The 27,418-nt window shown below is 41.1% G+C and overlaps 1 protein-coding gene across 2 annotated transcripts in view; it reads left to right on the top strand.

The window, feature by feature from the left end:
• Positions 1 to 27,418, top strand: part of LOC124789596 (ATP-dependent RNA helicase DDX42) — a 78,842-nt gene that overhangs the window by 27,028 nt on the left and 24,396 nt on the right. For both annotated transcript variants that reach the window (XM_047257005.1, XM_047257006.1), the window contains exons 5-7: positions 497 to 1,153; positions 4,660 to 4,800; positions 18,908 to 19,058. In XM_047257005.1, the coding sequence (XP_047112961.1) occupies positions 497 to 1,153; positions 4,660 to 4,800; positions 18,908 to 19,058 (949 nt within the window). The remainder of the gene's footprint in view (positions 1 to 496; positions 1,154 to 4,659; positions 4,801 to 18,907; positions 19,059 to 27,418) is intronic.

Below are 27,418 nucleotides of genomic sequence, written 5' to 3'. Positions count from 1 at the left end.
ATATTGAACTGTACTTTTGCTATTAACATTTTACTGTTTATCTTAGAGCAATGTAGATACCATCCTGTTCCAAGTAGTCCTTTTCTCTGGCAACTTACCATTTTTATTGTTTCTTTAGTTGTTATAATGCTTCCTCAGATGCATTATTTGGGGTAGCTCAAACTTCTTACATCGAGGTGTCCAAGGGTTATCATTAGATATTAATTTTTTTCTCTCTTTTGAAACTGATATTATTTTAGCATTATGCAAATAGCTGAAATACCAAGAACCAAAACAAAACTTTTAACATTGCTGGGATTCAGAATCACAATTGAATCAAAATGTTATCGAGTTTCTGATGTGCTAATCTAGATTTATTTTCACACAGTTGTTTAAAGCATTATTTTGAACAATGTGTCACACTCAAGAAAAGTTCTTTGTTGCTGTATCCATATTTATTATAAATAGTTTCTTTTCCAATCCCTGTGTGTTTCACCATGTATTTTTTTGTTTTAAGGTAACGGGTCCAGATCCACCTCATCCAGTGACTAGCTTCGCACACTTCGGATTTGATGAAGCTCTGATGAAATCAGTTCGAAAGTCTGAGTATACTCAGCCGACACCCATTCAGGCCCAGGCAGTTCCTGCTGCATTGGCTGGGAGGGACATAATAGGGATTGCCAAAACAGGGTCTGGAAAAACTGCTGCCTTTGTCTGGCCCATGCTGGTACATGTTGCCGACCAGCGTGAGCTGTCACCAGGTGAAGGCCCTGTGGGACTTATTTTGGCACCCACAAGAGAACTTTCACAACAAATATATGCCGAAGCCAAACGTTTTGGGAAGGTGTATGGGTTGCGTGTCGTTTGCTGTTATGGTGGAGGCTCTAAGTGGGAACAGTCAAAAGCCCTAGAGGAAGGAGCTGAAATTGTAGTTGCAACACCAGGTCGTATGATCGACATGGTCAAGATGAAAGCCACAAATCTCCAAAGAGTCACGTTTCTTGTGCTCGACGAGGCTGATCGCATGTTTGATATGGGATTTGAGCCACAGGTGCGGTCAATCTGTAACCACGTGCGACCCGATAGACAGACACTGCTTTTCAGTGCTACTTTCAAGAAGAAAGTTGAGAGATTGGCAAGGGATGTTCTCACTGATCCAATACGTATTGTGCAGGTGCGTATATATAGTTCATAATATACTTTCTAATAGTGTGAGCTATGTTTGCAGGTCTTTGTACAAAGGCGAGTCACTAAATAACCTGTGCTGTCACTTTTTAGAAACACACTGACATAAAATTTAAAATGGTATGCAGTGTTCTGACATTTGAGACTTATCTGTTGTCTTATCCCCTTATAATTATTCTCTGTTGGTGAACAGTTTTTACTGCCAGATCTAAAATTCTGAAGTAGCTACCTTTGAAATTAATGTAACTACTAAAACATTTAGTAGAGTTGAGCTGCTACATCCTACAATACAAAACACCATTTTTGTGGAGGAATGTTTACTTAAAAGTTATTTTAGCTAATACATTCTTATTTGTAAAAACACACACACACACACACACACACACACACACACACACTTGAATAAATGTTTGACTGTGATAGCAGAGAACACAAGCCATGTTGTGTATGTTCACATATTATGTATCATGTATCAGAAGCATGGCATTGCTGAATGGAATTCTCTTATTTTGATAGACAAAGTGGTTCTGGAAAGGTTTTAGTATTTTTCTTTGCCTAGTTTGATTCAAAACTGATTAAGACCTCATTTTAATGTTTGCGTTTTTGATAATCTTATTTTTGTGGAGAAGCTTCACCTTAAATCTTCTGAGAAATCAGTTAGGCTTAAGTTAATGTATTTCAGTGCAGTAATCCTGTCTGAAATGGCAGTTCAAAACCAGTGTTTTCAATTAATTGCATACTTAAATGGTTGAAGTTATGCTAATTATGACACATCTGATTTCAGATCTTGAAACTAGTTATCCATTACCCTCCTTAAACATTCATTTCGACCAAAAACAATCAAAAATATTTTGAGATAATAAAGGCTTAGATTTTTTCAGCCCAATCTGCTCAACCTCTGCCTGTAAGTGCAGCTGTTGGTTTCACATCATAACTTCAAAGCATGGGCTCCTCCATTCTGCTTGCTCTTAAAATTAATTTTCAGGTTAGACTTGAAAGAAACCAAATACTTGTAGAAAATGCGGAGTTAATATATTATTTACCTTTGTTCATGTAATCTGCTACAAAAAACTATTATTTATTGGCATACAAGGACTATTCTAACTTTCTCAGCTCAACACAGAAGTGTCGTAAATGTGCTAAAAATACTTTTAGCTTTGTGGAGTGGTTAGACTTGAAAGAAACCAAATACTTGTAGAAAATGCGGAGTTAATATATTATTTACCTTTGTTCATGTAATCTGCTACAAAAAACTATTATTTATTGGCATACAAGGACTATTCTAACTTTCTCAGCTCAACACAGAAGTGTCGTAAATGTGCTAAAAATACTTTTAGCTTTGTGGAGTGGTTCTCTTGAGATAGTGCATTATGAAGCTTCAGGGATTTACTAATAGGCTCTTGTTTAAGTTACATGACCTTACTGATATTGCAAAGATATTCACGAGATGTATCTACCGGATTATACACAATGCTTTTTGGTTTGACAAAGCTATCAGCTCGATCGATGCTACATCTGTTAACCATTCACCAAAAGAAACACATGCACATAGACACAGCTTAGTAGTTTTTGGACTTGTCTAATCAGAATGCCCGTGAGCATTCCTACTGTTCCGTAATAGTAGATGGCCTCCTCATCACAAACCAGAGAAAAAGGAGCAGTGAAAACACTGATTGACAGTAGACAAAAGTGTGATAAAGAAGGTGAACGAGATTCATTTTGCAGTAAAAGTGATGCCTATTTTCGTGATTTGATGTTGACAAACTACCTCTTCAAGGGCAGAGCACCATCAAGAAGTGTTGCACTTTACTACTGAACAAACTCAAGCTGAAAAAAAATCTTAATTTCTATATCCTGTAAAGAAGGAAATTCTCTTCCATCTTAGTAAAATGGCCTCTGACCGTTGATCCAAAACTACTTTACCTTCACTTCACTCTTCCACATATTTTTTATTAACTTAGTGTATTTGATCTGTTGTGGCACACAAGACAAATGAACACCAGTTTTTATAATCTGTTTAATAGTAGACTACAACACATGATGGCACAATTTACAATAACATGAAACTGCCTGGTGGTGATACAAGGTCATTAGTGTAACAACGTCCAAATTGTGAGTGCTGCACTCTAAGTAATGGTTGACAGCAGGGCACAGACTGAAACTGAGAGGCTCACATTGTCCTAGATATGGACAAGTGTAGGCATTACTGATGCTGGTGGCACTAGTTTTAGTCTGCGCATGCAGACTGAGTTGTAGACTCACACTGGAGCCTGATGAAGGAGCCTCCAGTGTCTGTCTATCCCCGCATCTGCAGTGGGTGAGCCTTAGTTCAGTGCATTTAGTAATATCTGTGGTGTGCTTGCACAGCCATTTGCGCGTGCAGCTGGCTCAGCGTATGATTCTGGAGTGGGGCTGCCAGCAAAAGGTAGTGGTAACAGTGAGTTACCATTCCCTCCTCTGCTGGGGTGGCGGGGGTGAGGGTGACAACCCTTCTACACCTGGCGCCACACCATGCAGAGAGAGAGGTGTGTGACCACCATCTCTTCTACAGCCTCCCGCCCTCCCCCTCTGGTGACTCGCACCTCCAGGAGCCCTCGGTCTGCGCACTCAGATGTGAGGCTGAAAGTGGCCCTGTCGTCAGTGATTGCGGTGGGTGGAAACATTGGTGAGGCGGTGGACACTGGAAGTGACACAATGACGACATCTGGGCTCAGTGTGGTGGCCACTCCACAGAGGTTCGTTCGGCAATTAGAACAGCAAATGGAGAAGTATGTTCAAGACACACGACATTTTGTGTTCATACTGGGCAACACTGTTTGGTGACAAGAGCCCTTTGGAGCTCTTACATAGACTTCAACCTTGTTCTCTCCTGCATTTACTGCTGCCCATATCCAAACCCACAGTTCCTCCCTCCTCTCTGAAGTTCTGGCCTGGCAGGCATGTGTGGGCCCGAGGGTCTTCATTCAGGTAAGTTAGACGCAGCTTCAAAATGACCCGTTACCTATGTGACAATCATGAGTTTGGTGAACTCTGTTACCCATGTGTCTTGCAGACTTACATTGACTTCACAGCCCTTCTATTTTGTTCTTTTGCTTTCAGACACAACTTTTGTCAGGTAAATCATTGAAGTTCCTGGGAGGACTATCCCCTTAAATCAACAAAAAATATACGTTACTTCAAATTAAAAGAAAAAATAATTATAAATCCTCATGGAATGTAAGCTATGAAGGGCATGAAATTTGAAAATCATGTGTACAATCTAGTATTTTCCTGCCAGCCAATCATAATTTCAGCAGGTTTTTTTTGCGATATTTCTGTCTTCCATTTCATAATAATGTTATATGAAGCTTTTGTGTGGAATAATAATAGCTAAGTTTAATCAGAAATGAAACATGGAGGTAGTAGTAATATGTAATTTTTTTGGGGTTAATGAAAAAATCTTCAAATCAACTGTATTGGCAATGATTGCATTTAATTTTCTTTTGTCGCATGCAGGGAGATGTCGGTGAAGCAAACGCAGATGTTACCCAGGTAGTGAAAGTATTGCCCCCTGGAGCTGCTAAGTGGAACTGGCTTTTGAGGTCACTTGTTGAATTTCTGTCATCAGGAAGTGTCCTTATATTTGTCACAAAGAAGGTAAGAGAGTGTTCTTATCATCATCCTATGTTTGTCATATTACAGGGTATCTATAAAAGACTGTCACAGTTGTAAATTTTAACAGCATAGTAGAGTGTTGGTTCAGGGTCACAGTTAAAGAGTAACTCAGTTTTAGCTAAGCACATCTGTGAGTACTGCTTTGTTGTTGTTTTCCCACTTGCGGCGCCATATACACAAAGTGGTGATTCCTAAGCGTAAAGCATTTTGTGTTCTGCAGATTTCTGAGAGTAATCTGTAATGACAGTTCATCATGCATTTTGTTTAAAATTTTTGTGATCCCCTATGGGCCAAAGACATCTGCTGATGGTATAATCAGTTTGAAATGACTGGATGTGTGTCTAAACAGAAAAGCACATTATTTTGATTGAAGAAGATGTTGACAGTGTCAGAGGATCTCGCCTTCGTAGTCCTATGAAGTCTGTTCGGAGAGCAGTTCTTGAACTTCAGATGCCAAAGATTACAGTATGGACAGTTTTAAGGAAACATTTACACATGCGTCTGTACCGGTTACAGTTGGTGTGTGCCTTAAAGCCAGTTGACTATGGTGCATGTTATAAATTTCTAGGTGAAGTGTCACAGTGGGAAGATGACACTCTTGATCATGTGGTGTTCAGTGACAAGGCAACTTTTTATCTAAGTGGGAAGGCTCTCCCCATTTGCATCTCTTTGTATAAGAGTGGTTGAATGACAAAGTTGCTGACCTTTAGATTGATTGTAACCTTCAGTACAGCAGAACTCATTTCTGCTAGCCTTCACATTCATCTGACCTCACTTCATACAATTTTTTACTTTACGGCTTCATAAAAGATTATGTCTACATTCTGCCACTACCTAGGGATTTCCCAAAGTTGAGACACAGACTTGCAGGGGCTATTGCTTTCATTACTCTGGGCTTCTTAACCAGAGTGTGGGAAGGACTGGATTTTAGGTTGGGTGTGTGTTGATTAACTAAGGGTGCACGTATTGAACATTTGTAAGAAAAATGACATTAATTTGCCTTCAATTTAACATATGATTTGTTGTCAATAGTGAAATTAAGCTGTTATAATATACCATTGAATCTAGGACATTCTTTTATGGACACCCCTTATTTTACATTTGTAAAAGTGTGAAAATACTTTGTGCAGTCTACCTACAATAATCTACAATACATTATACCTGGGAACAAACTGAAGAAGAATGAGGATGTGTATCTCTGAAACCAGTGTGCATGGCTAGAAAGGGGAACTTATAAAATTTTGTTTAAAGCAGAACTTATAAAGTTTTGTTTGTAGGTAACTCTAGTGTAACACATGCACATTAGTGTGATTATGAAGTATGTAGCTGTTCACTTCATTCTAGTTGAGGTAAGCAGAGTGAAAATACTTTTTACCCAAGAGAGGCTGCAGTGCATATCGCTGCTGGCTGCAATGAAATCAGTCGAGTGCATTCAGCATTGTTTTCAGACTACTTGTGGTAGAGCACTCCTTCATTGTTTAACACATGGTGTTCCATAAGTCCTGCCATAAAGGGGGGCCTTCAGTGACATTGAAAAAGTCAAATTACTGATTAACTGCCAGAAGTGGTTGCTACAGGCTACTTCAGTAAAATGCAGTTACAACTAATGCTAATACTCTCACACTGTTTATTTCTAGATTATTTTATTATTGTATTGTATTAAGAACAATCTGGGAAGGATAGATTGCTACTCACCACATAGAGGAGGTGTTGAGTCACAGACAGGCACAGTGAAAATGCCTGCTATGCATTTAAGCTTTTGGACAAAAGCTTAAATACGTAGCCATCTTTTTCATTGTGCCTGTCTGCAATTCAATGCCTCCATAGCCATGCCTCAATAGCAGTCTACTTTCATATTGTTGTTATTCTGTCATTATATTAGGCTAGAATAACAATAATATGAAAAGGATAGGTTTCTACTCACCACATAGAGGAACCATTGAGTTGCAGGTAGAACAATGCAAAGACTTCTAAAATTTTAGCTTTTGGATGAAAGAGTCTTTCTTCAGAAGGAGGAAAACACACGCACTCATACAACTATGACTCACAGATGCTTAACTACTGTCTGTGAATGCTCAGGCCCGGGTTGCAGGAGATGTGTGGCGTAGCCACATGGTTTGAGGCACCTTGTCATCCCCATTGGAGGTTTGAGTCCTCCCTTGGGCATGGATGTGTGTGTTGTCCATAGCGTAAGTTGGTTTAAGTTAGATTAAGTAGTGTGTAGGCTTAGGGACCAATGACCTTAGCAGTTTGGTCCCATAAGACCTTACCACAAATTTCCAATTTTCCGGACTGCAGGCTGCACCTGCGTCTGTCGTGAGCAGCAATCCAGGGTAGTTGTTGGGAATAACGGTGTGAGCTGCCTGCCAAGGTAATTTAGGAAAACCTTGTTGTTTTTTAGTTTAAAAATTTCTTGTTGCTGTGAAATCAAACTGTCATGAAACTACACATTTGACATTATTATGACATCTGATATTGCTGAGGCAATGTGAAAAGACAATATACCACTTTTTGTCACTGCTTACTATCAAAAGTAACCTACATTGTTACCAGCAATTTTGACAAACAAGAGGGCTTAAATCATTATTGAGAAATATTCGCATCTTCAATCACCGAGAAAGACACCAATCCTACACAGACATAGTTTTTAATGAGCCCAAAGAAGTCAGCAGAATGATAACATAACCAAGGCTGTTGTTTATGAAGTTTTATAGCTGTTACTCTGCCTGATGATCACCCATGTTGTGAAAGCATTTTGTTGAGCTTTGGTTGCAATGTTCTGAGACTATTTTCCATATGATAGCCTCTTTGCACAAGGACACTTTTCAGGCTGTCGTTGTGGCCTTCAAGCTGAACACTGATTTGATGCAGTTTTTTATGCTGCCCTATCCTGTGCAAGTCTCTTCATCTTCAAATAACTACTGCAGCCTACATCCATTTGAACCTGCTTGCTATATTTACCTTTTGGTCTCCCTCTACAGTTTGCACTGCCCCACTCCCCCTACGATGACCCCTTTAGGTCTCAGAATGTATCTAATTTTCATATGACAGTCTCTTCACAGAAGCCCACATTCCATGCTGTTGTGGTCGTCAGTCTGGACACAGATTTGTTGCACTTCTTTATGAACACTAATTTGTTGCAGCTCTTTATGCTCTTTTATCATGTGCAAACCTCTTTATCTATGAATAACTACTGTGCTGTACTTTCTGTGTTCTTCCTTTTGTTCAAAAAAGAGCTCCATGTTTTGTATTATCGCGAAATAGGGGAAAGAGTGTAACTGACATGATACAGGATTTGGGGTGGACATCATTAAAACAAATATGTTTTTCATTGCAGTGGAATCTTTCCATGAAATTTCAATCAACAAATTTCTCCTCTGAATGCAAAAATGTTTTCTCATGCTGACCTACATAAGAGGAGAAATGATCATCATAATAAAATATGGGAAATCCGAGCTCACGCAGAAAGATACAGGTGTTCATTTTTTCTGCACGCTGTTTGAGATTGTAATAATAGAGAATTATAGTGAATGTGGTTTGATGAACCCTTTTCCAGGCATTTAAGTGTGATTTGCAGAGTATCCATGTAGATGTTGATGTAGATGTCTCCTACAATTTTCACCTCCCACACTGCCCTCCAGTACTAAATTGATGACTCCTTGATGTCTCTGAACGTGTCTTACCAACCGATCCCTTCTTTTAGTCAAGCTGTACCACAAATTTCTTTTCTTCATAGTTCTGTTCAGTTCATCCTTATTAGTTACATGATGTACCTGCCGATATTTAGCATTCTTCTGTAGCTCTATATTTCAAAACCTTTTATTCTCTTCTTGTCTGAATGATTTATTGCCTACATTTCACTTCCATATAAGGCTACTCTCCAGCAACTGAGCGCAAAGTGGCCACTTGTTTGTAGGTGTCATGTGACGGATTGTGCAGCCCCTCCTGCTATAGGTTTAAGTCTTGGGTGTGTGTGTATAGTTTAAGTAGTGTGCAAGTCTAGGGACCGATGGCCTAAGCAATTTGGTCCCTTAGGAATTCACACACACATCCAACAAGCACCTTCAGAAAAACTTTCTGACACTTAAATCTACTTTTGATGTTAACAAATTTCCTTACTTCAGAACCGCTTTTCTTACCATTGCCAGTCTACATTTTATATCGTCTCTACTTTGGCTATCATCAGTTATTTTGCTGCCTGTTCATTTCTTAATCTAATTCCCTTAGCAGCACCTGATTTAATTCAACTACATTCCATTACCCTTGTTTTGCTTTTGTTAATTTTCATCTTATATCCTCCTTTTAAGACAATGTAGATTCCATTCAACTGCTTTTCCAAGTTCTTTACTGTTTCTGGCAGAATGACATCATCATCGGTAAACCTCATAGTTTTTATTTCTTCTCTCTGGACTTTGATTCCTATTCCAAATTTTTCGTAACTGCTTGTGCAATATACAGGTTGAATAACACCAGGGATAGACTACAACTCTCTCTCATTCCCTTCTCAACCACAGCTTCCCTTTCAAACCCTCAATTCTTATAACTGCCATCCAATTTCCATGCAAGTTGTAAATTATCTTTCACGTCCTGTATTTACACCCCTGCTACCTTCATAATTTCAAAGAGTTCGTTCCAGTCAACATTGTCCAAAGATTTTGTTAAGACTGCAAATAGTACAAATGTAAGTTTGCCTTTCTTAACCTTTTAACTGCTGTGGACAAGTTAACTCATCATGCCCTGCCAATCCGCAGGTGCTGAGGACATGGTTAACCATGGCCCTTGTGTTTTTCTGAAGTACTGTTGACATGTTTATGCATCCCATCGCACTGATCTCTCACTGGTGTGGACGAGTTCCTTCCATATCTTGGTAAATAAAAAACGTTTTTGCATGTTAATCATACGGCATACATGTATCTTCTCAAGCTATCATTTGGAAAACCTCATTTTGATATCTTGAACCATTTATGAAATCTGACAATTGTTACAACCGCATGATTCCCGATGCTCAGGTACAGAAGTGGGCATGTCTCACCCATCTATCCACCGGATATAAAGACCAATAACTCAGGAACTAAAAGAGGTGTCATTCTGCTCTCAATTTTAAATCAAATTTTGATATCTTATGTACATTTCATACATGGTGATGTATGAGCTACAGTCAACCGTATGCGAGGTTTATGCAATGCATTTTTACCTCTACAAAATTTTTGTGCAATATTTTACTTTATTTTATGCAGCACAGTAATTGTGATGTATAAAGAAAAGAAATTCAGTCCTTTATTGGCCAGTGACATATGTCCGTAACGTGTGCAAAAATCAAATTTTTCCACAGAATAGTTTTCTTAAAATTGGATGATAAGTATTTCATAGCAGCTGGCACAGAATGTGAAAGTCAGCTGGATATAAAAATTAATAACTCAAGAACAAAATGAGATATTGTTTTTTTTCAATTTTAAATAAAATTTCGATGTCTTATTTACATTTCTTAAGCAGCTAAGTATGAGATAAAATGAACCATATGCAAAGTTTATGTAATGCATTTTTACCTCTACAACTCCTTAAAATTTCATGCAATGTTTTAGTTAGTTTGATACAGCACAGTAACTATGACAAGTAATGAAAATAAATTCAATCCTTTATCGAGTGAAGATATCAGACGTTAAGATGTCCAAAAATCAAATTTTTTCACGGGATATTTTCTTAAGATAGAAGTGTAAGCATTTCATAATGGCCAGAATGCTGTCTCTGAGCACAAGTAACAGCATTTGGCGAGCAGTACAGCGACAACAAAGCCACTCCTAGCATGGAATGCAGAGAGCATGTCTGTAGGAGCAAAAGGGTTGACGTGCCTTTGAAGAGAAGTCATAGTGCCAGTATTTTTCAGATGTTCCTACATTTCTGCAGAATTCAAACTGATCCTCCCCGAGGTCAGCTATTACCAGCTTTTCCATTCTTCTGTAAAGAATTTATGCTATTATTTTGCAACCACGATTTATTTAACTGATAGTTTGGTAATATACATACCTATCAGCACCTACTTTCTTTGGAATTGTAATTATTACATTCTTCTTCAAGTCTGAGGATATTTTGTTTGTCTCATACATGTTGCACATCAGGTGAAGTAGTTTTGTTACAGCTTGCTCACCCAAAGATATCAGAAGTTCTGGCGAAGTGTCGCCTACTCCGGGGACCTTTTTTCGACTTAGGTCTTTCAGTGCTCTGTCAAATTTTTCTCGCAGAATCATATCTCCCATCTCATCTTCATCTCATTCTATAATATTGTCTTTAAGTTCCTTTCCCTTGTATAGCTCCTCTAGACACTCCTCCTACTTTCGAGTTTTCTCTTCTTTGTTTAGCACTGGTTTTCCATCTGAGCTCTTGATATTCATTCAGCTACTTCTCTTTTCTACTAAGACCTCTTTAATTTTCTTGTAGATGGTATCTGTCTTTCCCTTAGTTATAATAGGGCCTTACACTTGTCCTCTAGCCATTCCTGCTTAGCCATTTTGCACTTTCAGTCAATCTAATTTTTGAGGTGGTTGGATTCCCTTTTGCCTGCTTCATTTGCTGCAAATTTATATTTTCTGCTTTCATCAATTAAATTCAATATCTCCTTTGATCTCCAATGGTTTCTACTAGGCCTTGTCTTTTTACTGATTTGATCCTCTGCTGTTTTCTCTCCAAGTTTCGTGTTGGTCTTGTACTGTATTTCTTTCTCTGTTTCAGTCAGTTGTTGCCTAAAACTTTCTCTGAAACTCTCAACAACCTCTGTTCCTTTCACTTTAACCATGTTGCATCTCCTTGATTTCGTGGCTTTTTGCAACTTTTTTAGTTTAGTCTACAGCCATAATCAACAAATTATGGCCGGAGTCCACATCTGCCACTGGAAATTTAAATTCTGGTTTCAAAATCTCTTTTCTACCATTATGTAATCAATGTGAAACATTCTGGTGTCTCTGGGTCTCTCCCATGTGTACAACATTGTTTTATGATTTTTAATCTGAAGGTTAACAATGATTAAATTATACTGATATTTATACTTGGGCTCTGGATGGAACATAACGTCATACACAATATTTTGGTGGTCCACCTGGCTGCCATCTTCGTGTGCGTAAGCTGTTGCACTAACTCGCCGGAACTGAAATCAAAGTGCAGTGGCAGCTCCTTTATACACTGCCTGTAGATTCCACCCCACATGCGCCAATGCGCCAACATGATTGCCCTCTAGCACAAACTATGACAGTGAACTGGTGGTGAAAACACACGGAAATGATAAATTGATATCAACCCTTGTTGACACCTATTGTTGATCAAAACGAAGATCATTGTTTTTTAATGTCAAACAAAACTGAGTTCAAACTCTTACTTAAAGGATACCCCTTATCTCTCTTCATGCATCCACTTGTCACCCATTGCACCAATGCAAAGGGGTTCTATGTACATTGATAAAAAGAGCTTATGCCTTCTCAGATGCAAATAATTTGACACAGGAAATGGATCATCTAAATGCAGTGTTGAAGCAGAATGGCTTCACCTACAATCATATCCGTCATGCTGTACAGATTGGATCTTCGTGGGAACCAACAGAAAATACAAGCAAATCGGTGGCGTTCCTACCTTTTGTGGGAAGCATATCTTCAAAAATAGGAAGAATTTCAAAGAATTTCATATTAAAAATGTATTCTGTCCACCAGCTAAGACTGGAGTGCTGCTGGGCTCAGTGAAGGACGATATGGGTTTGAGGAATCCTGGTGTCCACAAAATTTCCTCCCATTGTGGGAAAGCCTATATTGGACAAATGGTTCATACGGTCCATGATCGGTGTGTGGAGTGCCATCATCACATGTTTTTATTTCAGTCAGAAAAATCTACAGTTGCAAAACATTGTCTTACTGAAGGACATAAAATGTTGTACGATGAGACACAAGTGGTTGCCCCTGTGTCGTGTTTTTGGGGCTGTGTAGATTAAGACGCTATTGAAATCCAGGTATTTGACAACATTATAAACAGAGGTAAGGGCTATCCTTTAAGTGAGAGTTGAAACCCTGTTTTGTTTGACATTAAAAATCAATGGTCTTTGCTTTGGTCATTGAAAGGTGTCAACAATGTCTCGATTTATCGTTTCCATGAGTTTTCAGTACCGGTGCATTGTCGTGCTTTATGCTACAGGGCAGTTATTTTCACACATGCACAATGGACACAGGCAGTGTATAAAAGGGCCATCACTGCAGTTTGATTTCAGTTCCAATGAGTTAGTGCGACGGCTTACTCACCTGAAGATGGCGCCCAGGCGGACGGCCGAAGTATTCTGTCTAGATGATGATATGTTCCGGCTGGAGACCCAATATGAATATCATCAGTTACTGTGCCAGGAAAGTTTATAGAGCAATTAAATTATTGTGTGCAAAATTCTAGTAGGCAGCCTCTTTCATTCCTTTCACCCTTGTTGATATCCTCTTATTATTTTTATTTCTCTTCCTTTACCAACCCTTGATTTCCAGTCTGTCATCACAATTAAATTTTCCTCTGCCTTAACCATCAGGATAATTTCTTTTATCTCATCATACATTCATTTAATCTCTTCATCGTCCGTGGAGTTAGTTGGCATATAAACTTATACTGCTGCAGTGTTTGTTGGTTTCAGGTCTTTCTTGGCTACAATAATGTGTTCACTATGCTGTTCATAGCAGTTTACCTACATTCCTCTTTTCTTAGTCATCGTACTATCTACTCCTGGATTGTCACATTTTGATTTTGTATTTATAGCCCTGTACACATCTGACCAGAGGTCCTTCCCTAATGACACGAAACTTCACTAACTCCCACTATATCTGTCTTCAACCTATCCATTTTCTGTTTGATATTTTCTAACTTCTTTGATTAATTAAGGGACCTAACGTCTCACACTCCGACACACACAATGCCAGTTTTGTTCTTTCTGATGATGGCATCCTCCTGAATATTCCCTTGTTCAGAGATCTGAATGGGGGCCAATTTTACCTCTGGAATATGTTACACAAGAGTATGCCATCATCATTTAACTTCACAATACAGCTGTATGCTTTCAAGAAAAATGGTGGCTGTAGTTTCCCTTTGCTTTCAGCTGTTCAAAGTATCAGGAGAGCAAATCAGTGTTGGCTGGTGTTACCAGGCCAGTTCGGTCAATCATACAGACTTGCTCCTGCAGCTGCTAAAAAGGTTGATGAACCACAAACTTGTCTGACCTCTCAACAGAAACTCCCATGTTGTGATTGGACCTACAGTACAGGTATATGTACCATTGAGCCACCAAAGCCACATCACCATGGCAAGATCATTGGTTCACAGGGGAGGCCAAATTTTGTATCAGTGATAAAGTGGGAAAACACAGTGGCTAAGCTTGGGGAGATGATGACGTACATACCATGACAGTTAGAAGGTGACCACCTGTGAATATCTGTTGTCACATTGTTATGAATGGCATGTTTGACCATTCTTCTTTACCTATTACTTATTTGACAGTCTAAAATAGGCTAGGTAATATTGTGTTTATACGTTTCCCTCAGGGAATCAGTTTTTAATTGGGCAGTCACCCTCCATACTAGATCATCATTATGCGCTCTTATTTTGGAGTGTGCTATGTGCCAGAAGATTTGAGAACTCAGATGAAGTATGTGGTGAAAGTGGTGCTCATATACAGGCCTGCTAAATTATGTAAGCCCCTCTCCATCTGTTTACAGCCCAATATGATGAAGACAATGGGTTCAAGATTATATATAAAAGATTTTCAGAAAGTCAGCTTTCCGCCAGCAAGGCCTTCATTGAAAATGGAAATCACACACACGGCCACACAGTCTCTGGCAGCTGAAGCCAGACTGCAAGCAACAGCACATGATGGGAGAGGCAACTAGGTGGTGGGATAGGGACAATTCTGGGACGGGGAGGGGAAGGACAGCAGCTTAGGGATAGAGGATGGTAAAGTGCTGCACTGGGTCCATACAGATAAGTTTCCTTGTCCCTAGCCAGAACCCAGTCCCACACACTTGTCCTGAATTGTTGCTTGGCTCATGGAAATCCCCCCCCCCCCCCAAAAGGCCTTACCATCAAATTAACCATTCCAGCTGCCATCCTTCCTTTCACAATGACCTCCATGTATTCAGATTCCAGCAATCCTTAACCCTCACAATCATACTCCTGCAAAACCATATTGATCAGGCCCAAACCTCCTTACAATACCTTTTCTGTATGCAAAATTCTTCTGCTATGCTATTCCAAATTCCTGGATCACATAACACACGTTGAAACTCTTTCCTCCACGAACTAGAGCAATAAGCACAACACCACCTCAAAAACCTCTCTAACCTGTTCATTTCTCCCCCCCCCCCCCCCCCCCCCTTGGGCTACCATGATCAACCATCTCTACGATGGCTTTCAAACCTCCCCTATGTCCATCATACCTGGCAAACACTGTCTCGCAGATCCAGTACGTTTACCCCACCCTAAAAAACTCCCTCCCACCATTAAATAGAAAACAAAACCTTAACAGACCTGAGACACAGTCGTGAACCTTTCCTGAAAGAACCTTAGCCCCAAAGAAGTATCAGTGCTTTCCAAAGGCCTCACGTTTTGCCCCACTCCCAAATTCATTCGTGCAGGACTTGTTAAAGACCTTCTCTCCTTTTTCTGCTCCCTATGGTGGAAACACTTTTACACCACCAGTCTTACCAACCAGACTCAACCAGAGATCAATGTTGAAGCCTGCCTGGCTCAGTTCACACCACCATCAAACTGTGATCCCCCTCCCTCCTCCTCCCTGGTCCCCATGCCCCCAGATCAGCCTCTCTTGACTTTTGAAAATTTCTTAATTGTTCCCTAAATCCCTCAACATGAAAACTAACCTTACATCCACAGAAAGAACGGCAGTCCACCACCTAAAAATTGATCCCGACCTTATAATCCTACCTGCTGACAAAGGTTCCACCACTGTTGTTTTGGACCACAAGAATTACCTGGCAGAATGACTGCACCAGCTGTCAGTTGCATCCATCTACAAACCCTGCCACAGTGATCCCATTCTGAAATCCATCGGGATGTTCAGCCTGTCCTCAGATCCAGGCACATCCCAGAGCCTCTCCCCTGAGTCCATCTCTCTCCTCACCCCTACCACTCCTTGCACTCCTACCTTCTACACACTTCTTAAAGTCCATAAACCCAGCCATCCAGGACGCCCCATTGTGGTCCTCACTGAGAGAATCTCTGCTCTCATAGACCAACACTTTCAGCCTACTACTCGCAACCTACCCTCCTATATAAAATATACAGTGAAACCCCTTTGTATCGTTCCTCCATGTAATGTTTTCCTCTATGTTACACCTGTTTTTTTTTTCGGTACCAACTAAAAGCCCATATAAACAATGTTAAATTTTCCTCTTTACTGTGTTTCCTCTATATTACAATTTCCTCCATGTAATGCTCATATTTTCGGAACCCTGGTAAATTATTTACCTCTTCATAACGTTTAAATGACTGGATGTAGACACATCGTTTTCCGTTCTGTGAATTCACAGTTTGCATCGCCTTGGAAAGCCCACACTCAGCATATTTCATATGTCGGCGGCAGAACCTGGTCATGTGACATGTGACGCACATTCTGCTTGCGATCTTTTTGGCGCCATTTACTTTCACCCATCCAACAACCGGGCCCCATGTTTTAATTACAAAAAAACTAATTATTTGATACATTGATCATTTGCAATGAATATCATATTACAGTGTTGTGAAAATTTAAAATGTCACCTGTGGCACCATTTGTCAAAGCTGATTAGTGGTATCCCGATCTTCAGTAATGCCCTATAATTATTATTTGGAAGCCTTCCTCTTTATAGTGTTTTCCTCTATAAAGTGTTCAGAATTTGTGGTCCCTTGAAAAACGTTATATAGAGGTTTCACTGTACTAACCATTTTCTCTGCCAACTCTCCACAGTGCCCTGTTCATCACTATTGATGCCGCCTCTGTTTGGACTGCCATCCCTAACGGCCATGCCTTGCACTGTTGAACATAACCTTTCCCAAGGCCCGACGGATTCCAAATCAACAACCAACTATATCCTCACCTACAATTACAATCCGGGGTACAGCTATGAGCACCCGCATGGCACCATTCTATGCCAATCTGTTCATGGGCCATCTGGAGGAACCCCCTTCCTAACTACCCAGACTCCCAAACCCCTCACCTGGTTCAGAGTCATTGATGACATCTCCGTGATCTGAATCGAGTGTGATGGACACCCTATCCATATTCACCCAGAACCTCAACACCTTCTCCCCCATTCACTTCACCTGGTCCTACCCAACACTTCAAGCCATCTTCCACGATATTAACTTCCAACTCAAAGATGGCTACACCAGTACCTCTATCCATACCAATCCTACCAACCACCAGCTATACCTCCACTTTGACAGCTGCCACCCGTTCCATACAAGAAGTCCCTTCCTTACAGCCTAGCCACTCCTGCCTGTTGTGTTTGTAGTGGCGAGCGGTCCCTCTGGAAATATACTGAGGTTCTCACCGAGGCCTTCACAAACAGTAATTACCCTCCCAACCTTGTACAAAAACAGGTCTCCTGTGTCTTATCTTTCAGTCACCCACCATCTCTCAAATCGCATCGTCCAGCCACAGAGGAGCATTCCCTTTGTGACTCAGTGCCTCACAGAACTGGAGCAACTGAGTTATATTCTCCATGAGGGTTTTCAGTAGCTCTCATTGTGCCCTTAAATGAGAAATATCCTACCCACTATCCTTCCCATCCCTACTTGACCCCTGCTCCCAACCCTTTGCATGTACCCCTGCTCCCAACCCTTTGCATCTAGGTCCATTACAGAGATATGAGCCATGAGGCAAGACCCGTCTCATACATACCACCTACACCAGTCTGACCACAAACATCACTTATCCCATCAAAGGCAGAGCTACATGTGAAACCAATCACATTATTGGCAAGCTAAGCTGCAACTGCTGTGCTGCATTCTATGTGGGCATGACAATCAACAAGCTGTCTGTCCACTTGAATGTTCTGTGTTGCAGTGCCTGTGCTATCTGGAGCTGTGCCACCAGCACCAGCTTTTCTGAATTATGCAGGTCGGAACTCTCCCAGTAATATATCCTACACTCCTGCAATCCTCCTGGCCTCAGCCATCATTGGTCATTGTCCTTACACATCTACTCCAATCCTTGCTCGCATTCCAGCAGTACACTGCCTTCTATTCCACCAATGCAGCCTTAGGTCGCCCCCCCCCCCCCCTCCCCCACTCCCGTCCCCCGTCCTGCTGCCTCCCGACCCCCTGCTTCATCTAACCTCTCGACTGCAACTAGCTGCCCCAACCTATCTCCACCTCATCCTTGTATGCTCCCTCAAACACCACTTTACTGTCCTCCACCCCTACCCTGCTATCCCTCCCCATCCCAGCCCCCTCCTTACCCTGCCACCTGGTTGCCCCTCTCATCATGCATTGCTGCTTGCAGCCTGGCTTCAGCTTTCAGAGAATGTGCTCTTGGGCACGAGTTGCAATTGTGTGTGTGTGTGTGTGTGTGTGTGTGTGTGTGTGTGTGTGTGTGTTGTGTTGTATTGTGTTGTGTTTGTGTGTGTGTGCGTCCTTTTCATAATATTGTCACAATCCATCTTGGATTTTACATTGTTTTACATCGGTTCTTTCTCAGGCATGATATGTTTTATCAAGAGTTTCTTTAAATGAAATTTATAACCTTAAATTTGAAAAATTAGCTATAACCATTAAATAATATGTTATACACCTGCTCCTGGGAGACATATTCTTTATGAAACAAAAATTGCTGTCATATTTAGCCTGAATAAAACAGAGACAGATTGACAGTTGGTAGAGGGGAGGGTAGGCACTAGTGTCCCATCTATTAATTACACATGTTTTTTCTCTATTTGTTTGATATTTAATTTTAGTCTTTTATTTCCTTTGCAGATATTTAAATTGTAATATCGGTTTTGATTATAATTGATAGTTGTGTTTGTGTCTCTAGATTTTAGCCTTCTATAAAGTTATTGTGTGGCAACATAAAGTAACCCCATTAATATTACAGGCAAATGCTGAAGAATTATCTAATAATTTAAAACTGAAGGAGTACGATGTTTTGTTGCTGCATGGTGACATGGACCAAGCAGAGAGGAATAAAGTTATAACTCAGTTTAAGAAAAAGGAAGTCAACGTTTTGGTGGCAACTGACGTTGCAGGTACTGCAGATTGAATACATTTAACAGTGTTAATTTGAATAAAGTCTCTTACAGGCTCCAGCTTGGTGACATACAATATATATCAAGGGACGTATAAACAGCTGCATAAGTTGTTGCTTATTCTTGTCATTTAGCTTTAGCATTATTGTTCTCACTGACAAAATTATCTTAATAACTGGTCTAAAGCTGTTGACCAGCTTCATACAAGTTGTACAGCTACAAACAATTATAGCTAAAAGGATAATTCACTCGAGAAAACGGTAATTTTACAGGGAGACAGAATGAGCACTCACTTTCCAGGTGTATTGCATGTGAATACAGATAAAAGTAGAAAAAATTTACACTGTACTATCTTCGACCTGCTCTCTCTGACACCTCTCCATTCATCTTTCTTGACCCTCATAGTTACAACAGGCGAGTGTCACATCCTGAGGTTTGGGTGACTTCTTTGTTCTTTCTGAGCTTTCACAACCTATCCCCATTTCTGAGAGAGAGGATTTTGTTATATGTCTATTAGATCTCCTGAATGTGAGCATTTCAGGACTATTAAGGTGTACAGTGCTCTCGACTGCAGTTTACTACATGCCCATGGTTTCTTGTTGTTCTTGATGTCCCCAACTGGCAGAGGATTCTTCAAACCACGTTCGGACTATTTCTCTGCTGTTCCACTCCCCACCAGTGTACGGGAAAAATGAACAATTTAGTCTTTCTGTATCAGCTCTCATTTCTCTTATTTCATTGTGATTATCATTTCTGCTTGTGAAGGTTAGTAATGATAAAATACTTTCACATTCAGAGGAGAAAATTGGTGATTGAAACTTCGTGAAAAGATCTGACTGCTGTGCAAAAAATCTTTTGTTTAATGATTACCACACCAGCTTGTTTATTGTATCTGTGACACTTTCTCCCCTATTTTGCAATAATACAAAATGGGCTGCTTTTATGTGGATTTTTTTATGTTCTCCCTCAGTCATTTCGGTAAGGATCTCACACCGCACAGCAGTGCTCAACAAATGGATGGGCAAATGTTGGGCAGACAGTCTCTTTAGTAGACCTGTTGCATTTCCTAAGAGTTCTGTCAGTAAAACACAGTATCTGGTTTGTCTTCTCCATAACTTTATCAGTGTTATTTAAGTTGTTCATAATTGTAATCCTAGGTATTTAGTTGAATCGACAGCCTTTAAATTCAACAGATTTCTGTTTTTACTCATGTGTATGACCCCACACTTCTCCTTATTCAGAGATAATTGCCACTTTTCACACGATACAGGTGTTGTGTCTAAGTGATTTTGCGAATAGTTTTGATCTTCTGATAATGGCTTTACACACACACACACACACACACACACACACACGCACACACACACACAAGCAAATACACCTCACACACACATGACCGCCATCACCAGCAGCTCGTACTGAAATGTAACTGTCACGTAGAACGGAAGCAGCAATCTGGTGAGGGCAAGAAAGGGAAAAGAATAGCAGGGTATGAGTGGGGTGAGAGATGAGTGCTGTCTGGTGAAGCACGCAAGGGCTAGACTGCCAACAGGTACAGTGTTGGGAGGCTGTGCCTGCGGGGAGGGGGTGGAGGGGGCAGGGACACAGGAGAGGAACAGGAAAGGGGAAAGATGGGCATGTGCGTTGGCAGAGGGCTGCACACAAAGAGGTTGAGGGAACAAGAATAGGGAGGATATGATAGGACAAAGGGCGCAGAAACTGTTGAGTGCAGGGTGTGGGGATAGTAGATTACTTTAGGCTGAGGCCAGGAGAATTTCAGCAGTGGAAATTTGTTGTAAGGACAATTCCTGTCTGCACACTTCAGAAAAGCTAGTGGTGAAGGGGAGGATCAAGATGGCCTGGGTTGTGAAGAGGCCGTTGAAATCAAGCATGTGCAATTCAGCTGCATGTTATGCAATAGGGTGGTATACGTTGCTCTCAGCCTCAATTTGGCTGCGGCCATTCATCGTCTCAGTTTGGCTGTGGCCACTCATCCTCATGGGCAATTGGTTGGCAGTTATACCAGCATAAAAAGCAGTTCAGTGATTGCAGCGGAGCTGCTATATGACATGGCTGCTCTCAATGTAGCCCAGCTTCTGATGGGGAATGATAAGCCTATAACAAGACTAGAATAGGCAGTGCTGGGTGGATGGATTGGCAGGTCTTGCACCCAAGTCTTCCACAGGAATATGATCCGTCTGCTGAGGGGTTGGCCTTGGGAGTTGCATAGTGAGAGAAAATCCACTTTAGGAGGGATGGGAAGGATCTTGGGTAGAATGTCCCTCATTTCAGGCCATGATGTTAGGTAATCAAAGCTCTGACGAAGGCTGTGGTTCAGTTGTTCCAGTCCATGATAGTATTGGGTGATGAAGGGTGTACTCCTCTGTAGCTTTTTCTTGAAATTGTGGGAAGTTAGGGTGTATGTGGGGAAATGGTAAGGCAGATCTAATTGGGGATGAGGTCTGAAGGATAGCGCGTGTCTCCGAAGGCCTTGGTGAGATCCTCAGCTTACTGGACAAGGGAGTTCTTGTCACTGCAGATATGCCATTCCCTGGTGGCTAGACTGTATGGGAGGAATTTTTTATGTGGAAGGGATGACAGCTGTCAAAATACAGGTACTGTCTGTTGTTGGTGGGTTTAATGTGGACAAAGGTGCGGATAGAGCTATCAGACAGGTGGAGGTCAAGGTCCAGGAAGGTGGCATGCTGGGGTGAGGAGGACTGGGTGAAATGGATGGGAGAGATGTTGAGGTTGTGAAGGAATGAGATTAGGGTGTAAAAAACAGGAATCTTGTAGTCTGTTGAAGAAATGGGTAATCTTTTATATGGGGTGGTAAGTTGGTGGTTATAGGCTGAAGGTGTTGGTCGTCTAAGGTAGAGGTGGTGTGGTAACAATGGGGTGTTTTGGATGGTTGAGTGTATGAACATTAGGAAGCATGTAGATGGTAGAAGTGCAGAGAGTTACTAGGGTGAGGACAGAGATAGACTCATAGGGGAGGTTCTGGAATGTATCTAGAGATTTGAGGAGAGGCTGGCATTCTTGCTAGATTTCTGGAATGAGATCCATATGTCAGGGCATAGAGGGACATATCCGACAACTGGTGGAGTCTGTCTGCAAGGTAATTCATGTGGCTCATGACCTCAGTGCCTTTGTTGGCAGGTAGAGTATAAGGACGAGATCAGTTTTTAGGTGGCAGGTTGCAATTCTTTCTGCAGATGTGAGGCTGGTTTCATGTTGAGAAATTTGGGGGATGATGATGAGGCAAGGTTTGGGGTAGGATGATGATGAGGCAAGGTTTTGGGTAGGAAATTCTGGAAACTTAACATGGGATGATTTGGGGCAGTAGGGTGGATCACAGTTAGATGGAGGAGTAAACTGAGTAAGGTGGGGTTCAGCACTGGTGTAACACTACACACTCCTTGTATCTGCCAGCATGCCTACATAGTCCTTTCCCCTTGTCTACTTTCCTTCCCTTCCTCTCCTCTCCTCTCCTCTCCTCTCCTCTCCTCTCCTCTCCTCTCCTCTCCTCTCCTCTCCTCTCCTCTCCTCTCCTGGCTTTCAAACTGCACTTAGCAGCCCACTATTCTGCCCCCACTTTGTCCCTGTATGTTGCCGCCGGCGGCAGTAATATCCTCCCCTCCTCTACTCACACACCCCTGCCCCATGTGGTGTGACATGTCAAATCTGCAGAATAAAATGTTCTACTTCTAACAACTGAAGCCAACCAAAAGATGTTTGTGGTAACAGGAAACATTGTTCAGGTAGTCATTAAGTGTGGAACTTCCCACTGTGTGTGCTCTGGTTTGCCATATGAGGTTTGTTCAAAAAATTCCGAAACTTTGTAAAATTTTACTACACTTACCTTTTACTTATTGTGCATGGTCTCCTTTGAAATGCTGTCCTCCACAATTGATACAGCACTCCCAGCACTTTCCACTTCTGGAAGCAGTCTAGGTACACCTCTTGCTGGATCACGTGAAGCTCCGTCTGCAAATTTTCTTTTATCTTGTCCATCATTACAAATCTTCATCCTTTCAATGGGGTTTTCAACTTTGGAAATTAAAAAAGGCTGCAGGGGCCAGGTCTTGAGAGTACAGAGGATGAGGCAGCACAGTGATTTCAGTTTTTGTTCAATAATCATGCACCAATAGGGATGAATGTGCAGGTGAGTTATCATGATTCGAGAACAATGTAATATTTCACCACATTTCAGGCCATTTTCTTCTCACATTTTCTCGTAGGCATCACAACACATCCCAATAGTACCATTGATTAACAGTTTGTCCCTGTGGCACGAATTCATGATGAACTAATCCTTCAAAGTCAGAGAAAACAATCGGCATGGCTTTGACATTTGAACTGACCTTACGAGCTTTTTTTGATCTTGGAGAACCTTTCCTGTCACATCGTGAAGACTGAACCTTGGTCTGAACATCATAACCATAGATCAATGTCTCATGATCAGTTATGATACTCTTAAGAAACATCTCCTTCACATGTGCGCAATCTGAAAGTTCTTCACAGATTGCAAGGTGAAGGTTTTTCTGGTCTTGACTCGTGAGCCGTGGAACGAACTTGACTGCAATACAATGCATTCCAGGATCCTGTGACATAATTTCATGACATGATCCAACTGAAATGTTACAGTCTTCTATAATCTCTCTGACATTCGTCTTCAATTAGCACACACAATTTTGTTGACATTCCTGACATGAATGTCGTTGGTATATGATAAAGGACATTTTGAACGAAGGTCAGCTTTAACTTCCGTTCAGCCACTTTTAAACCATGTGAACCATTTGTAACACAGAGTACTGCTTAAGCACTAATCACTGTAGGCTTCCTGCATCATTTGGTGTGTCTCTGTAAAGGTTTTCTTGAGTTTCATGCAAAATTTAATGCAGATGCAGTGCTCCTCTAACTCTGATATCTCAAAATCCACACATTGTGTGACACAACATTGTACTCCATACAGCACTGAACAATAAGTAACAGACATACAATAATGAAAATTCCAGCAGTTACACATGACAGGCATGTGGAGGGATGCAAACCGCATTTCGCTCCACCACACTATTGGCGCGAAATTATGAATATTCCAGAATTTTTTGAACAGACCTCTTGTTTTTGTTGTTGTTGTTGTTGTTGTTGTTGTTGTTGTGGTGGTGGTGGTGGTCTTAAGTTTTGAGACTGGTTTGATGCAGCTCTCCATGCTACTCTATCCTGTGCAAGCTTCTTCATCTCCCAGTATCTACTGCAGCCTACATCCTTCTGAACCTGCTTAGTGTATTCATCTCTTGGTCTCCCTCTACGATTTTTACCCTCCACACTGCCCTCCAGTACTAAATTGGTGATCCCTTGATGCCTCAGATCATGTCCCACCAACCGATCCCTTCTTCTAGTCAAGTTGTGCCACAAACTCCTCTTCTCCCCAATTCTATTCAAAATCTCCTCATTAGTTATGTGATCTACCCATCTAATCTTCAACATTCTTCTGTAGCACCACATTTTGAAAGCTTCTATTCTTTTCTTGTCTAAACTATTTATCGCCCATGTTTCATTTCCATACATGGCTACACTCCATACAAATACTTTCAGAAACGACTTCCTGACACTTAAATCTATACTCGATGTTAGCAAATTTCTCTTCTTCAGAAACGCTTTCCTTGCCATTGCCAGTCTACATTTTATATCCTCTCTACTTCGACCGTCATCAGTTATTTTGCTCCCCAAATAGCAAAACTCCTTTACTACTTTAAGTGTCTCATTTCCTAATCTAATTCCCTCAGCATCACCCGACTTAATTCGACTACATTCCATTATCCTCGTTTTGCTTTTGTTGATGTTCATCTTGTACCCTCCTTTCAAGACACTGTCCATTCTGTTCAATTGCTCTTCCAAGTCCTTTGCTATCTCTGACAGAATTACAATGTCATCCGTGAACCTCAAAGTTTTTACTTCTTCTCCATGGATTTTAATACCTACTCCGAACTTTTCTTTTGTTTCCTTTACTGCTTGCTCAATATACAAATTGAATAGCATCGGGGAGAGCCTACAACCCTGTCTCACTCCCTTCCCAACCACTGCTTCCCTTTCATGTCCCTTGACTCTTATAATTACCATCTGCTTTCTGTACAAATTGTAAATAGCCTTTCGCTCCCTGTATTTTACCCCTACCACCTTCAGAATTTGAAAGAGAGTATACCAGTCAACAGACCTCTTATGTGGTGTAAAAGACTTCAGCTCAGAAAGTCGACAAGGTGTGATGGCGAGTGAGCATTCCACCTGCTTATGCTGTGGCATCACAGCTTTGCAGTGACTTGGAAGTCGTGGAGTAAAGGACGCAGGTGATTATGTCAGCACCAGAACAGTTGAGGGAGATATGAGAATTGTCATTTTGTGCAGTAATACATATTGTGATCTGTTCTGGGTTATGGGCTACGAGAGATCTGTCGACACACAATTCTAAATGAGCTGTACACTGAAAAGATTAGATTTGTTCTATCAGAAGGGTTTTCACATAGGAGACTGAGTCATTTTAGTAGCTTGGATAGATGGAAGCTCTCTTTCAGCATCCACCCATGCAAAAGGTGAAGAAGTCAGTTGTCAAGAGGACACGTCTCGGTCTAGTATCTCAGCAAAGCACGTCCACTTTAGTGAATAATATCATGGCAACCACAAGATATTTATAAGGTAAAAGTTGGGATACATATGAGCAGGCTGACAGACTGTGTGTGGAGTGGAACACATTACAATAAAACCCCCATTTGTTTCACTCCACCCATACACCTCTTCTGTACCCCTATTACCCTTCTGTACCTCAACTATCCACCCCAAAAAAGATTAGAGCTCATCCCAGATGCATCAGTAGTCAGCCTTTAGTACTTATGAAAGATCGCGGCCTTCAACACCTCCTCTGAGTGATGACTAGCAGTGTTCCTTTTTATGTTGCTGGTACTACATAAAGTTGATACATAAATCTGATAGATGTGAAGTCTCTCACCAGTCAGTCTTGCATTGAAACAGATGACAAACAGAAAGACAAAATATTAAATTATTTCACATCAGTGTGTGTTCATACTATTGACTTGGTGCATAAGACATAGCGTTTTGCCATCAGTTTAATAAACACAACAAATGCAAATAACTTAGATTTTAGTCATAAAAAATATATTTTCCTTTACTGTTCACAACAGTCTGCCAACACTGGGGTAATTTTTCAATACCGCAGCTGTAGAAATCACCTGGTTTTGAGATGAACTTGTCAAGCCACGTTTGGAGTGCATTTTCATCTGGAAAGGAAGTTCCTTGAAAGTTATTCAGTAGAGAGCAGGAAAGGTGAAATTCTGAGGGTACAAGTTAGGCAAATAACAACTTCCCATACTCCATTCTAACTTCTGTAAAGTGTGTGTGTTGTGTCCCCCCCCCCCCCCCCCCCACCCGCCCCACCCCTACCCCTCCCCACTCTAGCAGAATACGAACAGGTGTCATCGTGGAGTAGCATCACTTCAGGCAGTCTTCCTGGTCTTTGTTCTCGGATAGCGTCTGCAAGATGTCTCAGTTGTGGACAGTAAATGTTGGCCGTGGTGGTCACACATCAGGAAATCCGTTAGTAGTACACAACACTGTTGCTATTCCACCAGATGCATAAAATTATCTTTTGTGGATGTGTGCAGGTCTTAGTACGGGGAGTTGCTGCTTTGTTTGGGCTCACAATTCCTTTCTTTTCCTTATTTTAGCATAAAGATATTATTTATTGTCACCAGTAATTATACAGGATAGGAATGGTCAGTGTTGTTCATGAGGCAAATGATGACGAGCAAGCAGAGATGCATGCTCTGATTTTTGTGACTTTGTTTTAGAGCATGCAGTATCTGTATACCCAATTTTGAACCTACCTCACTGCATGCAAAGGTTGCACGATAGTGAAATGATCAGAGTTCATCTCATTTGTCGTTTCTTGAGTACACTGACGCGGATCAATGCATAACAGTCTTTATCAAACCTCAGAGGTCTTCCTGAATGTGTAGAGTCACTAATGCCAAAACAATTCTCCTCAAAATGAGAAAACCGTTTTCCTGCTGTTCTCTGTCCAGTGGCGTTATCCTCAGATATGGTGCATTTGTTCTGGCTGCATCCATTGCTGTCACCCCTCTATTGGACTGAAGAATATGTTGGGAATGTTCCAATTTCTCCACTGGGCACTCTGTTTTCTAGCATCCACACCTCCACTTGCTGTCTCCAAATGACAATATATAAACTCAAATAGCAACAGTGAGCTACAAATAAAAAATGACACTTGATAAATAAACCCATAGCAACCAGAATACCAACATGCAAAACAAAAACACTAGGAACTT

Source organism: Schistocerca piceifrons, chromosome 3 (genome assembly GCF_021461385.2).
Source record: "Schistocerca piceifrons isolate TAMUIC-IGC-003096 chromosome 3, iqSchPice1.1, whole genome shotgun sequence".
In the NCBI taxonomy this organism is placed as follows: domain Eukaryota; kingdom Metazoa; phylum Arthropoda; class Insecta; order Orthoptera; family Acrididae; genus Schistocerca; species Schistocerca piceifrons.
The sequence above is the reverse complement of the archived record's forward strand: the minus strand, read 5'-3'. Positions and strand labels throughout refer to the sequence as shown.